Below are 11,964 nucleotides of genomic sequence, written 5' to 3' on the forward strand. Positions count from 1 at the left end.
AACAGCGTTTAAAAGGATCACATGTGCCATTGAAGTTACACTGTTCAAAGCTGATTTGAAAAGCCTGCATTGCACTCAAAGCTTAGTTTTTATGTTTACTGTGGTTGTGGTTTCTGCTCTACCATAAGAAAAACGAAAGCTAAATACATTTGAAAATGTAAAGTATTGTCATGCAGTAGTCCTTATAGTAGAGGATGGCCAGCAATAATATGAAGCACACTTTGAGGCAAATGGTGTAAAAGCACATTAACCTTTGGCCATGATTCTTTAATGCCTGATATAAATTAAAACACCCAGCTGTCTGGATTTCATGAAATCAGCTACACACTACAATTAATACTGATAGTCCATTAGTTTTTGTCATGTTCAGCCATATAATTCAATGTGGGTTTTTTTGTAAAGCCATACTAAGTACTACCTTAGGCCATTTTCAGTTTAAATAAAACAAAATCAATATGTTCCAGAGAAAACAGAATATTTGTTATGTTTTATTTTCTCCCTGAGGGTCCACCAAGCCTGAAATGAATTCAAGGAACAAGCTGCACTTTCAAATGAAATATTTAGTGCTGATAATTACTCAGATTCCAATTTCAAAGGCACAGTTTACAACAGACACAACGTGATAGATGAGACATGCACTCCAGACAATTTAAACATTTCTCTTGCCACATCTTGTTTTTCCTCAATGCAGAGGATCTTTTCTATGTCCTGTAGTCACAGTCTCCTCATTTCCTCTTGGACTTATGTGACTTTGTGTTGTCTGTGTGCGCCTGGGCGTCTGACAGCTGTCTCCATGCATCCAGGATCAGCAACAGGGGTATGACAATCCACAGCACGTTCATGAACACAAAGTAGAACCAGAAGTAGACTGGATGTCCCAACTCACTATGAGCGTAACCATCTCTGTGCTCAGTGAAAAAGTAAAGCACCGCTCCATACAGCTGACCTGAAATCAGATTATATTAAGAAATTCATTGAATTCAACAAACTTGGATGAGACAGGTCCAATTTCCCCCAAATGACTGTAGGTCTATTAAAGGTCCTATACACATTACAGGTATGCTAATGCAATACAATCACAGTTTTCCTCTAAAGTCAAGAGGTGCTAGTGAAACTGGGGCAGCTTGGACGTCAATATTCAGTGTATCTGTTAATCTAAAGATGGCCTGTAACTGTTCGTTACAGATTCAGCATCATGAAGTGACTGATTTTGTCTTGACTGCACCTTCTTACCTAATGAAATGATGAGTTGCAGAACAAATCTGTAGGGCTTGTTAGTTAAAAAAGCAAACACAGCCCAAAAGCTGAATGGCCCCCATAACCAAGCAGTCACAGTTTCCATGCAAACAGTGAAGTTATCTGCTCTACAAAAAAGAAAGAAAGAAAAAATAAAACAAATATGTGTTTTTACAGTATTGCTCCTTTTTTACTCTGAAGTTCAACATAATTCTGTGCAAATGTGAACTTACATTACATATCGACTGTCTCCTTTGGAGTATTCTTTCCCTGGTGAAGAAAAACAGAAAACATACTGTTTAGACTGAAAGCACGTGTTTAATATGCAGCAAGTTGTATGACGGTTGTGCACTTTTCTAAAACATATCTTTTCTTTCTACTTACACAGCTGTGACAGGAAGCTCTGGTCTCCTGGAATAATATCATAATACAGTGAGAACCAGCCCTCAATGACGCCATGGATGAAACCACAAACAGCAAACCAGCACACAGCCAGACGCCTCCATGTCCCCAGTCTGCCGGTGGCCCCTGTCCGGCCGGTGAGCACCCATGTCAAAAGCAGAAACACCCCAGACACAGAAAACAGAAACAGCAGGATCTCGGACATAGCTCGGTCATTGGCAATATAGTTGGGAATCAAAAGGTCCCGTGGCCAGTAGGGATGAAGAACTGCAGTTGCTGAAGGGGCCTCCATCCTCTGTTTAAAGACGGTATGGTCACAGACTGCAACAGGCTTAAACTGACTAGGTCCAACAGTGTGATATTAAATCATCTTACATGGTGATAAATATCATTTATTACAAATGTTCAGGTTAAGCAATAAAGGTTAAGAATTTATTCAGGGAGGTCAATAGTAGACCAAAGCAAAAACCCATGCTGAGTCTGTCCTTACCAGTGAAGTTACCAGAACTGTGCGTCCTCTTGCAGACTTTAACCTCTGTATTAAATAAAGAGCTCAGATTCAGGTATTATTAACAAGCTGAGAGATCGAAGATGCCACAGTTGCACATATCAGTGCACATCAGGTCAAACGCGGAACTCCTTAGAGTAGGGGGCGGTTACCTGTGATTACAAAGACCAATCAGAAGAGAGCTACCGGCGATCTGCTGGTTCGCCCATTGGCTCTTCAGCTCGGAACATCGACGTCATCCTCTATAACCACCAATGAAAATGTTTATTTATCTTTTTTAAAAACCGCCCCCGTCATGGACAAAGTCAACATTTTTATTGTGGAGGGCGAACTGTGATTGCATTTAAATATTATTCATTTATTTTAATGGATACTTTGCAGATTGTGATTATGAATGCAAAATATCCTGATGTAAGTTAGTAATTAAGGCTAAAAAAAAGAGCCCCACTTTTTCCAGCATCACCACATTAATTCATCAATAATTATGATCCGATAATATATATTACTCTATGATTGGTCATTCTGTATGAGCGCTTTGCTTTTCCTACTTTGATGGTGATTGTACTTTTAACTCCTGGGAAATCAGCTATTGCCAATATGTGGGTGTTACACGGATGAAACGTTATATATGTTTCCTTTAGCATTTCATGTTTTATACAGTCTTCACGTAAAATGTTTTGTAAAAAGAAAAATTCGCCTGCTTTTGTAAGAATAAAAAAAGAATCCCCCCATGCCGTGTCAGGGACTTATCCCTGCCGTGACCCGGATTCGAACCGGGGTTGCTGCGGCCACAACGCAGAGTACTAACCACTATACGATCACGGCGAGCTACTGGGAGTCATACCGTGAGGTAGTTCGGGATACTTTATGAAATAATCCACAGCTGAGCTGGTTCTAACATGGTTCAGTGAGCGGTAGCTACTCTACCTTCACTAATTCCCCCACAGCGACAATGGACATTTTCAACAGCAAATAGGTGAAGCATGTTCGTTACAAGCTAACATATCTGTTTTGTTGATGATTCACGACTGTTTTTAATGTGGAGAGAAACTGAGCTAAGCTAGCCTAACTGTGGTTCTCAAAACTTTAACGGTATAAAGTTAGCTAGCTTTAAACGCTAATTGTAAGTAACGTTACGTGTGCTTGTAAGCTTAAATCTTAAAATAACTTTACTTTAAATTAACCGAGCTAACGTTAACATCAAGTAGTACGGAAAGTCTGATGGACGTTAACTAACATTAGTTAATTATCCAAAGTTGCAGCTCTGTTAGTTACTCCACCGGTTAGCAGCGTAAATGGAGTTAAACTAAGCTGCACAACGTTACCTTTTACTGCCCTGAAGCCATACACGGTATATATAACGTTAAAGATGATATAAACAACTTAAATAAATGTATTTTTTAGGTTTAGTCTATGGTTAGAACAAATTCATTGTCGTTTCACCAGTTGTACGTTTATCTTTGTAATTCATTGTAATCATCTAGCTTTAAAACTCTCTTTTTTGTTGTTGTATCTAATATAAAGTTTTAAGATAAGAAAAAGAAAGAAAGGTAATTCGGGAGCTGAATCCAAACCTGAGTTTACATGAACATATGAGACCTGTGTACCCTATAAAAATACAACATTTTAAGCTTGTGTATTAGTCCCATATGGTCTAGCGGTTAGGATTCCTGGTTTTCACCCAGGCGGCCCGGGTTCGACTCCCGGTATGGGAACTAGCTTTTTCTTTCTCCCGTGATCTATTTTGATAATTTTACTGTATGGTTTTATAGCAAACATTTTATGAGCACTTTTTTATGAGCATCGTTACAAGACATCGCTCCAACAAATTACTTACAAAAATAAGCATGCACGATGAACTAAATGTTTACCACTGAGGTTATTTACTGATATTTAAGGTGGCTACTTTTATACCGGTTGCAATGACAATGATTATCTTTATTAAGTTAATTACTTTTAAAGATCTAACATCGCAGCTTCAATGTTGTATTGTTTAACCACCATTATCAACGATGTTCGTGTTTCTCTGGTCATGTGATGTAAATCATGTGACGAAATGCGTCACATGGTGTTACACGGAAGTAACAACGGTCTTGTGAGCGTTTTAATGGCTGTCTCTGGAGTTTATTCTAGCATTGAACGGTAGATTAATAGCAGAAAATACTGCAGTAAACATCATATGAGAGGATATTAAAGCTAGTACAAAGCGTCGAGATGGGTGTGTCCGAATTGGAAGAATCTTCTCTTCTATTTGATGAGAAGTTGCTCCGGTTCATGGACCAACTGGAGTTGCTGGAGGAGAAACGAGCCACTCTCAACTCTCTCATTGAGCAGGTAGCAAGGAAAAACAAGACGTTTGCTGTTTAAGATGTTTTTCTCTGTTTGTGCTATTGTGAACTTGAAATTTTTCAGCAAAACCTTTTGTCTGGCTGTATGAAAAAGTGCTGTCGGTGGTAACTGCACAAGGTTTGACCTGTCTGACAGAGAGTCCAAGTGTTTAAGCTTACTATACTTAAAAGCAAGCTTGTAAGTGTAGTAATGTTGGAATTGAGCTTAAAGTGTTAAACTCAATGTGTCTGCTCCTTCAAAAGAATAGTTCTTATGCGGCATTAAAGCAGAGTTGTTCTAATTCTGGTTTATTTTAAGTTGAAAAGCATGTATCTCTAACCTTAGCACCTTTACCTTACTAATGTAAGTTAATAGTTTATGTTCTCCACAGGGATGGTTTTCCATGTCCAAGGCACGATATTCCATGGGAAACAAACAAGTCTCTGCGCTTCAGTATGCGAGTGAGATTGAACCGATGGTATTTGTTCATGCTAGGTGAGGAATTACACGTGTTTCAGCACGGTGTGCACTGCCACTCAGTTTTGGAAAGCTTTTAAATCACTTAGAGTTGTGTGTTACAGAACACTGGACAGTGGAGAAGTGGACTTCTGCACAGAAAGAGTTCCTCCAAATAGGGAATCTGGAAAAGATGTGAGGTCCATAGAGAATATTGGACCTCAAGACGAAGGTGAGTCTACTGTGGTCCATGTGATATTAAAATGTATGCTGCTTGCATTCACGATATACACATATATATATATATATATATATATATATATATATATATATATATATATATATATATATATATATTACATTATTTGATTTCACAGGTGTAAGGAGAAGAAACAAGCCAAAAAACAATACCACAGAAAAAGAGGCTAATGTTCAAACAGGTGATGATAAAGCTCCTGAAGTATCTTCAGTAAAAAAGAGTGACACAAATTCTCAGCAAGATCCTCTGAAATGGTTTGGGATTCTGGTGCCACAATCTCTTAAACAAGCACAGTCATCATTCAAACAAGGTATGATGCTGCATTTAATATGCGTTCACTAGAAACGTCTAAGAATAGTTTTCTTTTGCAACAGTTGTGGACATTACATTGCATGTTACCTACGGCTGCAAAGAAAAAAAGTAATGGCGCAATTTTCAGTTTTCTGGTTTTCTTCATAAATTGTAGAAGAAATGTGATCTGATCTTCACCAAAGTCAGAATTATCAACAAACACAATATTTCTGAGCTGTTGAAACACACAGCCATCTGTTATTTATTCAACACGCCTCTTAAAAAGATAATGGCAATACTTGGCTTCTGTTGTTACTGTGTTTTTTCCGCTTAGAAATATTGTGTTTGATGATATTTGTGACTTTAGTGAAGATGACCAATTTCTGCACAAAAACAGGGAATTGAAACCAGTGACATTACTATAGCTTGCTGTAAAGGTATTTTTGAGACCCTGAGGACTCAGCACACTGTAAATACACAGTTCTTCTTTTCTTTGTCCTCGTTTTACAGTGATAGACCTGTCTGCTGAGATTGCAACCCTTCAGACTTCAGTTTTGAACATCAGACAGGAGCTGAAGAACAGCATGAAAGACAAACTCACTCTCCAGGAGAAAGCCTCAGGAGCAAAGCTGGACAAGGCGGCAGACTAAAATACACACAGCTGAGAACTGAATAAAGCCTATGGCCACAGTGAGTGACAGAGTCAGTAGATTACACTTCAGGGCTGAGTGAACTTAACAGTGAAGAGTGAACTCAGTGCTGCCTGAAGATTTCTCAGGGTCAGTTAAATGTGTGATATAGATTCATTCATAAACAAAACCTTTCTGAACGGCCATAGTATGAAAGTTTTCCACATAACTAGTCCCAAATGCTTTGTTTGGTACTCAGTGCATTTTCTTCAGGAAATACACAGTCTAGAAAATTTAAATAATTTTTACTTTCTTTGAATGTTATCTCCTTATGATGGTATAACTCTGGTACTAGAGAGCTACTGCACGGCCTGCTGCTGATTACCTGGCTCAGGTGTGTTCAACCAATCAGAAGCTGAAAGTTCAGGGATAGTTGGAAAACAACCCATCTGTAGAGCAGATAACTAGCCCAGGGTTGGCTGCCCCAACTATTCTTATTTTTCTTTTTTTTTTTAAATACAATCTTAAAGTGACCCAATGTGTAATTGTGGAATACTGTATATACTCATCCTTAACTATTTAAAACCCCCAACTTCCCAAGAAACAAGCTTGTGGAACCTTAGTGTTCTTAATTTTAGCAATAGTACTAATAGTGACTTAATGTATGTTCTTGGCTTGTGTTAATCAGCCAGCATAGAAATTCATCTTTGGATTAGTTAGGGTAGATGTTTGCATGAATCCAGCCAACAGCAAAAGGCTGCAGGAGAGTTTCACCACCGTGGACAGAAAAGATCTGTTCTATCATGTGTCATGAGTATCATATCGTTGATATTCTTTCTGTAAGGCCGTATGTGATTCTTTGAATTTGTGCAATAAACCCTGTGTTCTAAATCGTTCTCTCTAGGGGCTGTTTATGTTGTTTTGAGCCAGGTGTCTGCCACAACCCATAAAGTCTTAAAATCCAATCTGATACAGGCTACACTCACCTAACATACAGAACTGCTCCAACTTTGAGGTAATTCCGTTTAGGTCTGATTGGCCAACATTTCTGATTATTATATGGTCCAATCTTTAAGGCTAATCTTTAAGAACATCTCTGCAAGACATCTTTTCATCATCTCAGGAATATAGCGAGACTCCGTCTTATTTTCATTGACTTGGCAATCTAACTATTCTTATTAATGGTTTCTAACTGTTTGCAAAGCATTGAAAATGATTTATTCTTGATTTATGTTTATAAAAGAATTAATTAGAATTTTTAAACTCTTTATAAATGATTTCTTTTTCGGGAGTGGTACCTAATTGTTTTTTGTTCAGTTTTTTTTTTTAAGAAAAGGAATAATGTAATTTTGAGAACAACTATTTCGACATAATTATAATTTATTCTATTCCCAATAGCTAAATCCCCGTCTGAATCCGTCGGATCCTATTGGAAAACCACCGGGAAAGCGAATTGCGCATAATTACAAAAATTTGAAGGAGCGTCGCCACCCTCGGATCCAAGCAGCCGAACATTACCGAGAACTGTCGAAATGGGGAACGAAACTCCCGTTTATTGTGTGTACTTCCTGGTCCAATTATAATACTGTCTGCACAGCTCCATGAAACACGCTGCTGTGACTCCCCTTCACTTGGCGTCCGATCGACAGACGAGAGCGCAGAAACAACGGATGTTATATTATTGATGTTTCCAGACACCCGCAGCAGCAGCAGCAGCCTCCGTAGCCCGATTGTAGCCGGTTTCGGACGTGCGAGCGACGCAACACTGTTGCCTCAAATTGAATTTTCTTTTGTCTGCGCAGCCGAAAGCAACATTTGTTGAGGTGCGATCAGGGCTCGGGAAGTAAACACGCTGGCCTGCGCTCATGATTAGAGGCGAGCTGAGATTGATACCTCAGACTCACGTTGCCCTTGGTCGCAAGTTGATTTTATCTCCGGAGCACAGGAGCTGTTGGCTCTAATGGCGTCAGTTTCGAAGGTGTCTATTCTGGATTACTTTAACATTGTCTTTGAAGGGGAAAATGGCAAAATCGAGTCAAACTGCAAGGCTTGTGGTACCCGAATACAGGCGAAGCGGAGTGTCACGTCTAACTTCGTAACGCATCTCAAGGTAAAGAAATGTTTTGTGTCTGCTTGTTAACAGAAAGGGCGACTCGTCTGCACCTCTGTTTGATTCCAGCAGCATCACTGGACACAGGTTACTTCACTGGATGTCTTTATGTCGCCTGTGTTACTCTGTGGCAGCTCTATGAACCCAACTGGACAGGCAGTCTGTTGCTTCTCTGAGGGGGGTGGTGGGGTATTTACTTATAGCATATTATATCTGCCCCCACACACTGGAACCTTGCACCTGTCAGTCATTGCTGTGCTTTTCTGTCTCTCCCATTCAGCGGAAGCACCAGGCTATGTATGATGACTTTGTGAAAAGGAAGGATATGAAGAGAGAGGGTTACTCCTCTGGTTCCCTGCACACTTTCAATGCCAATGGAGGAAACAGTCGCTACACTCTTCCCATCAGTGCTGGAGTGGGAGGAGGAGGAGGAGGAGGAGGAGGAGTTGGAGGAATGGGAACTCTAGAAGGAAGTACGGGAGGAGGCTCCGGAGGAGGGGTGACCAAGTTTGACAGACATGATCCACGTCAGGTGTGCGGTACAGTCCATCACCCCCTGAGATGCGAATATCTGGCGTACTATTTCTAAAATTGACATTGTTTATTGAGGCAGTGCAACGGATTCATCTGCTTTCATGAGTGTCATTCTTTTTTGTCACCACAGGTTTTGATCTCTGAGGCCATAGCTAAGATGATTGTGCGTGATCTGCAGCCAGTATCCATAGTGGAAAATCAGGGCTTCAGAGAGCTGCTCCAGCTCCTGGAGCCACGTTACACTCCAGAGCCCCAGCATTACATCCAGACCCAGCTTCTCCCAGCTTATGCCTACCAGGCCCAGCTGGCTACCCGACAGGCCCTGGCCTCGGCGCACACTCTCAGTCTCAGCCTGGATCTATGGAGGGGTGTGTCTGGAACCACATCAGGGTAAGGAGATAAAATAAACCAGGCACAGCACGATTCCCACTTGGTTTGATTCCCTCTCCGATGAGCCCCCTTCTCTCTTTCTCCGCAGGTACCTCGGTGTCACCTGCCATTTTCTTACATCTGACTGGCAGATGCGCTCGGCTCTCCTGGCGTGCCTTCCCCTGACTGGTGGCAGCTCTGGGAATCGTGTGCTGTCAGATTTTGATGAAGTATGTCACTCTCACGGCGTGTCAGGGAGAGCATTTCGAGTTGTTGCGGATCCTTTCCTGGCAACAGCAGCCGGAAAGCCATGTTGTCTTCCTGGTTTCCTGGTGTCATTTCCTCTAAGCAGCATGCAAGAGGATGATGATGAAGATGAAGCGGACAATGGTAATGATGTGGACGAAGGGATCAGGAATGGCCATGGAGATGAGGGCGATGAAGGAGAATGGGAGGACTCGTGGGAACAGGGTCTGGGTGTGTGCCGGGTAGACTGTTTCTCTCGGTCGCTTGAACAGTGCGTGAGAGAGGGGTTACGCTCCTGTCCACAGCTCTCCTCCACACTGGCCAAGGCTGCCTGTTTTTACAACTATATTACCTCTGCTGTCCCACCTGAAAAGCTCAACCAGGTCTTTGATGGTCCTGCGTTAATGATGGGAGGACCAGGAAATACCCCTTTTGCAGTAAGAGACTGGGCTGCTCAGCTTAAGGTAAGTAATGTTCAAATATTTGTCTGTAAATACACTAATTAGTGTCGTGAAGTTTTAGGAGAATAGTTATGTATAACAGCAATTTCAAAACATATCACATCAGTTATATTTTTTGTTTTATTGTAGTGTCAGTCACAATTTGTAGCTGTTAAGCATGTGGAGTATAATAATTTAGTAGTTGTTATTATAATGTATGGGAGAGAGGAAAAAAATCTTCGCGGGAGTTTAAAAAAGGTTCATTGTCTTGTTTGGTTTTTAACGCAGGTGCTTCGGCGGCTGCTGGACTCAGTGGAGTTCCTGGAGGAGATGAGTGGTCCAGGGGAGCTGGCTCTGGATGGGTCAGAGAGAGCCCTGCTGAGGGAGCTCACTGACACATTAGAGCCCTTTACCGAGGCCTGGGACATGGTGAATGGGGATAGACAGAGCGACATACAGACAGACAGACATGTGTCCATCAGCTTGGCTCTGCCGTGTGTTCTGGGCATTCGTAAGCATCTCTCTGAGACATCAACCCCTCGCTGCCCCTCTCTCCAAGTGGGCCTTAACCAGGCTGTAGAGCGTCGGCTGGCCCCTATCCTGGAAGACCCCCTCTACATCACTGCCACAACCCTGGACCCTCAGTTCAAGCTCACTTGGAGCAGCAACCCTGACTGGCACAGACAAGTTCTCCTAGAGGAGTTATCCAAACATTCCACAACCTCTAACCCCTTAGACCCCAACACAGACCTGCACCCTCAATCCCAGACTCCTCCTGCTCCAGCTCCGTCACCAGTCTCCTCACTTTCTCGGCCTTGCAAGCTGTTCTCTTTCATTAAGCAGAGACCCACCACGCAGGCCAAAAGTCTAGAGCAGGAATTGGCCGTCTACTTACGAGAGGAACCCACAGATGAGGAGGCTTTGCATTACTGGCAACGTAAAGCAATTGACTTTCCTCTGCTTGCCCAAGTGGCCAAGAAGGCGTTCACCATACCTGCTTGTGGCACTGTTGTGGAAAGTATTTTCACTACTGCCAGGCGCTGCTTGCGGCCAGAGAGAAGCCGCATTTTACCAAAGAACCTGGAGACGCTCATCTACCTCAAAGCCAACTATACATTATTATGGACTTAGAGCTATGAGTCAGACATTTCTTTTAACTAAATAGCTGATGTAGGTTTTATACCTGCAGTAATCTTACTTCTTGGATACTCCCTTCTGTTCTTTTTAAGGAAAATGAGCTAGAAACTTCACACTGCACATCATTTAATACGAGTTAGATCAAATTGCCCAGAAATCCAGAGCTGAGGCTCAGTTTCCAGTCAGAAGGGTTTTTCTGACCACAGTAGGTGTGTGTTTCTGTTTGTTTACCACGTAGCCTGCAGCATCTAGAGGCTATGACACCACATGCTGTGGATCGAGGGACTAAAAGCAAGTCGATACTAAAGCGTTTACCTTGACATTATTTTTGTCTGATCAGGGTCTGCCGACAGCCACAGGACCATAAAACTCTCCCTTCTCTTCTATCTTCCAACAGTGTTGTATCACTGACTGAGCAGTGAAGTATTGCATAGTGTAGCATATGACTTATTTTCCCCGACATACCGTAGCCCCAGAGGTTCTAACTAATTCATTTAATGTTGTTTTTGAAGGAAGACATCAGCTGCTAAACAATATTTCACACACATATTCTTTTTTTTTTTCTTCTCTATATGTATTCCTCATTACTGGGACATCATAATAAATGAGCTTTGTTTCCTAACACACAGGTGTGTGCACTCATGCATGTGTACACACCATTTTTGCCAGTGTAGAATTTAGATATGCTTTTTTTTTTTTTTTTTTTTTTTTTTTTTAACCTTTAATTCATTTAAATTTCCTTCTGTCAGTCCTTTATAGCTCCCTGTGTGCTCCTGCAGAATGGAGGTCAATTCCATTTCATTTTCATTATCAGCACTTTATTTTTTTTTTTTTTCAATTTCATGTCTTCTTGAATTCCACTTCTGAATTTTGAGGAATCGAAATGGGTTTGACCCTGCCTCTGCCCCACAAGACGAGCAGAACATGAGAGCATGTGGCATAAAAAAGCCTTTTGCTTTGTCTGACCGTGTGGAAGTATTTTAAAACCACTTTGTAGGGCATCGCTTTGGAGGAGAAAC

At 41.4% G+C, this 11,964-nt stretch overlaps 3 protein-coding genes and 2 non-coding genes across 7 annotated transcripts; 3 read left to right on the top strand and 2 right to left on the bottom strand.

Moving 5' to 3' along the window:
• Positions 1-458: 458 nt before the first annotated feature.
• ebp (EBP cholestenol delta-isomerase) lies at positions 459-2,592 on the bottom strand. 2 transcript variants are annotated; one of them, XM_026332385.2, is made up of 5 exons: positions 2,129-2,592; positions 1,621-1,933; positions 1,470-1,506; positions 1,234-1,364; positions 459-946 (listed from the first exon to the last, which is right to left on the bottom strand). In XM_026332385.2, the coding sequence occupies exons 2-5, from the start codon at positions 1,928-1,930 to the stop codon at positions 726-728; spliced, it is 699 nt and encodes a 232-aa protein (XP_026188170.1). In that variant the 5' UTR covers positions 1,931-1,933; positions 2,129-2,592; the 3' UTR covers positions 459-725. The 2 variants fall into 2 exon arrangements, with proteins under 2 accessions (XP_026188170.1, XP_026188172.1); XM_026332387.2 differs by having other exon boundaries at positions 1,621-2,592.
• Positions 1,815-6,622, top strand: vma22 (vacuolar ATPase assembly factor VMA22). Of its 2 annotated transcripts, none has more exons than XM_026332389.2 (5): positions 1,815-1,946; positions 4,866-4,969; positions 5,056-5,162; positions 5,308-5,499; positions 5,991-6,622. In XM_026332389.2, the coding sequence occupies exons 2-5, from the start codon at positions 4,878-4,880 to the stop codon at positions 6,128-6,130; spliced, it is 531 nt and encodes a 176-aa protein (XP_026188174.1). In that variant the 5' UTR covers positions 1,815-1,946; positions 4,866-4,877; the 3' UTR covers positions 6,131-6,622. The 2 variants fall into 2 exon arrangements, with proteins under 2 accessions (XP_026188174.1, XP_026188173.1); XM_026332388.2 differs by lacking the exon at positions 1,815-1,946 and adding an exon at positions 4,153-4,480.
• Positions 2,900-2,971, bottom strand: trnah-gug (transfer RNA histidin (anticodon GUG)). The gene has a single exon. It is a non-coding gene; the product is annotated as a tRNA-His (tRNA).
• trnae-uuc (transfer RNA glutamic acid (anticodon UUC)) lies at positions 3,790-3,861 on the top strand. The gene has a single exon. It is a non-coding gene; the product is annotated as a tRNA-Glu (tRNA).
• A 912-nt stretch (positions 6,623-7,534) lies between the features above and the next one.
• LOC113145523 (zinc finger BED domain-containing protein 4) lies at positions 7,535-11,596 on the top strand. The gene is made up of 5 exons (XM_026332350.1): positions 7,535-8,219; positions 8,500-8,751; positions 8,884-9,143; positions 9,232-9,832; positions 10,097-11,596. The coding sequence occupies exons 1-5, from the start codon at positions 8,070-8,072 to the stop codon at positions 10,937-10,939; spliced, it is 2,106 nt and encodes a 701-aa protein (XP_026188135.1). The 5' UTR covers positions 7,535-8,069; the 3' UTR covers positions 10,940-11,596.
• Positions 11,597-11,964: the final 368 nt, after the last annotated feature.

Source organism: Mastacembelus armatus, chromosome 7 (assembly GCF_900324485.2).
Source record: "Mastacembelus armatus chromosome 7, fMasArm1.2, whole genome shotgun sequence".
In the NCBI taxonomy this organism is placed as follows: domain Eukaryota; kingdom Metazoa; phylum Chordata; class Actinopteri; order Synbranchiformes; family Mastacembelidae; genus Mastacembelus; species Mastacembelus armatus.

Bases quoted from the DNA above. Each gene is read 5' to 3' on its own strand.
- LOC113145523 (XM_026332350.1), top strand. From the start codon at position 8,070: ATGGCGTCAGTTTCGAAGGTGTCTATTCTGGATTACTTTAACATTGTC. The intron at 8,752-8,883 runs GTGTGCGGTACA...TTGTCACCACAG, and splicing joins ACAGACATGATCCACGTCAG to GTTTTGATCTCTGAGGCCAT. The intron at 9,833-10,096 runs GTAAGTAATGTT...TTTTTAACGCAG, and splicing joins ACTGGGCTGCTCAGCTTAAG to GTGCTTCGGCGGCTGCTGGA.
- vma22 (XM_026332388.2), top strand. From the start codon at position 4,361: ATGGGTGTGTCCGAATTGGAAGAATCTTCTCTTCTATTTGATGAGAAG. The intron at 4,481-4,865 runs GTAGCAAGGAAA...TGTTCTCCACAG, and splicing joins TCAACTCTCTCATTGAGCAG to GGATGGTTTTCCATGTCCAA. The intron at 5,163-5,307 runs GTGAGTCTACTG...TTGATTTCACAG, and splicing joins TATTGGACCTCAAGACGAAG to GTGTAAGGAGAAGAAACAAG.
- ebp (XM_026332385.2), bottom strand. From the start codon at position 1,930: ATGGAGGCCCCTTCAGCAACTGCAGTTCTTCATCCCTACTGGCCACGG. The intron at 1,365-1,469 runs GTAAGTTCACAT...TCTTTTTTGTAG, and splicing joins GGAGACAGTCGATATGTAAT to AGCAGATAACTTCACTGTTT. The intron at 947-1,233 runs GTAAGAAGGTGC...ATCTGATTTCAG, and splicing joins GCAACTCATCATTTCATTAG to GTCAGCTGTATGGAGCGGTG.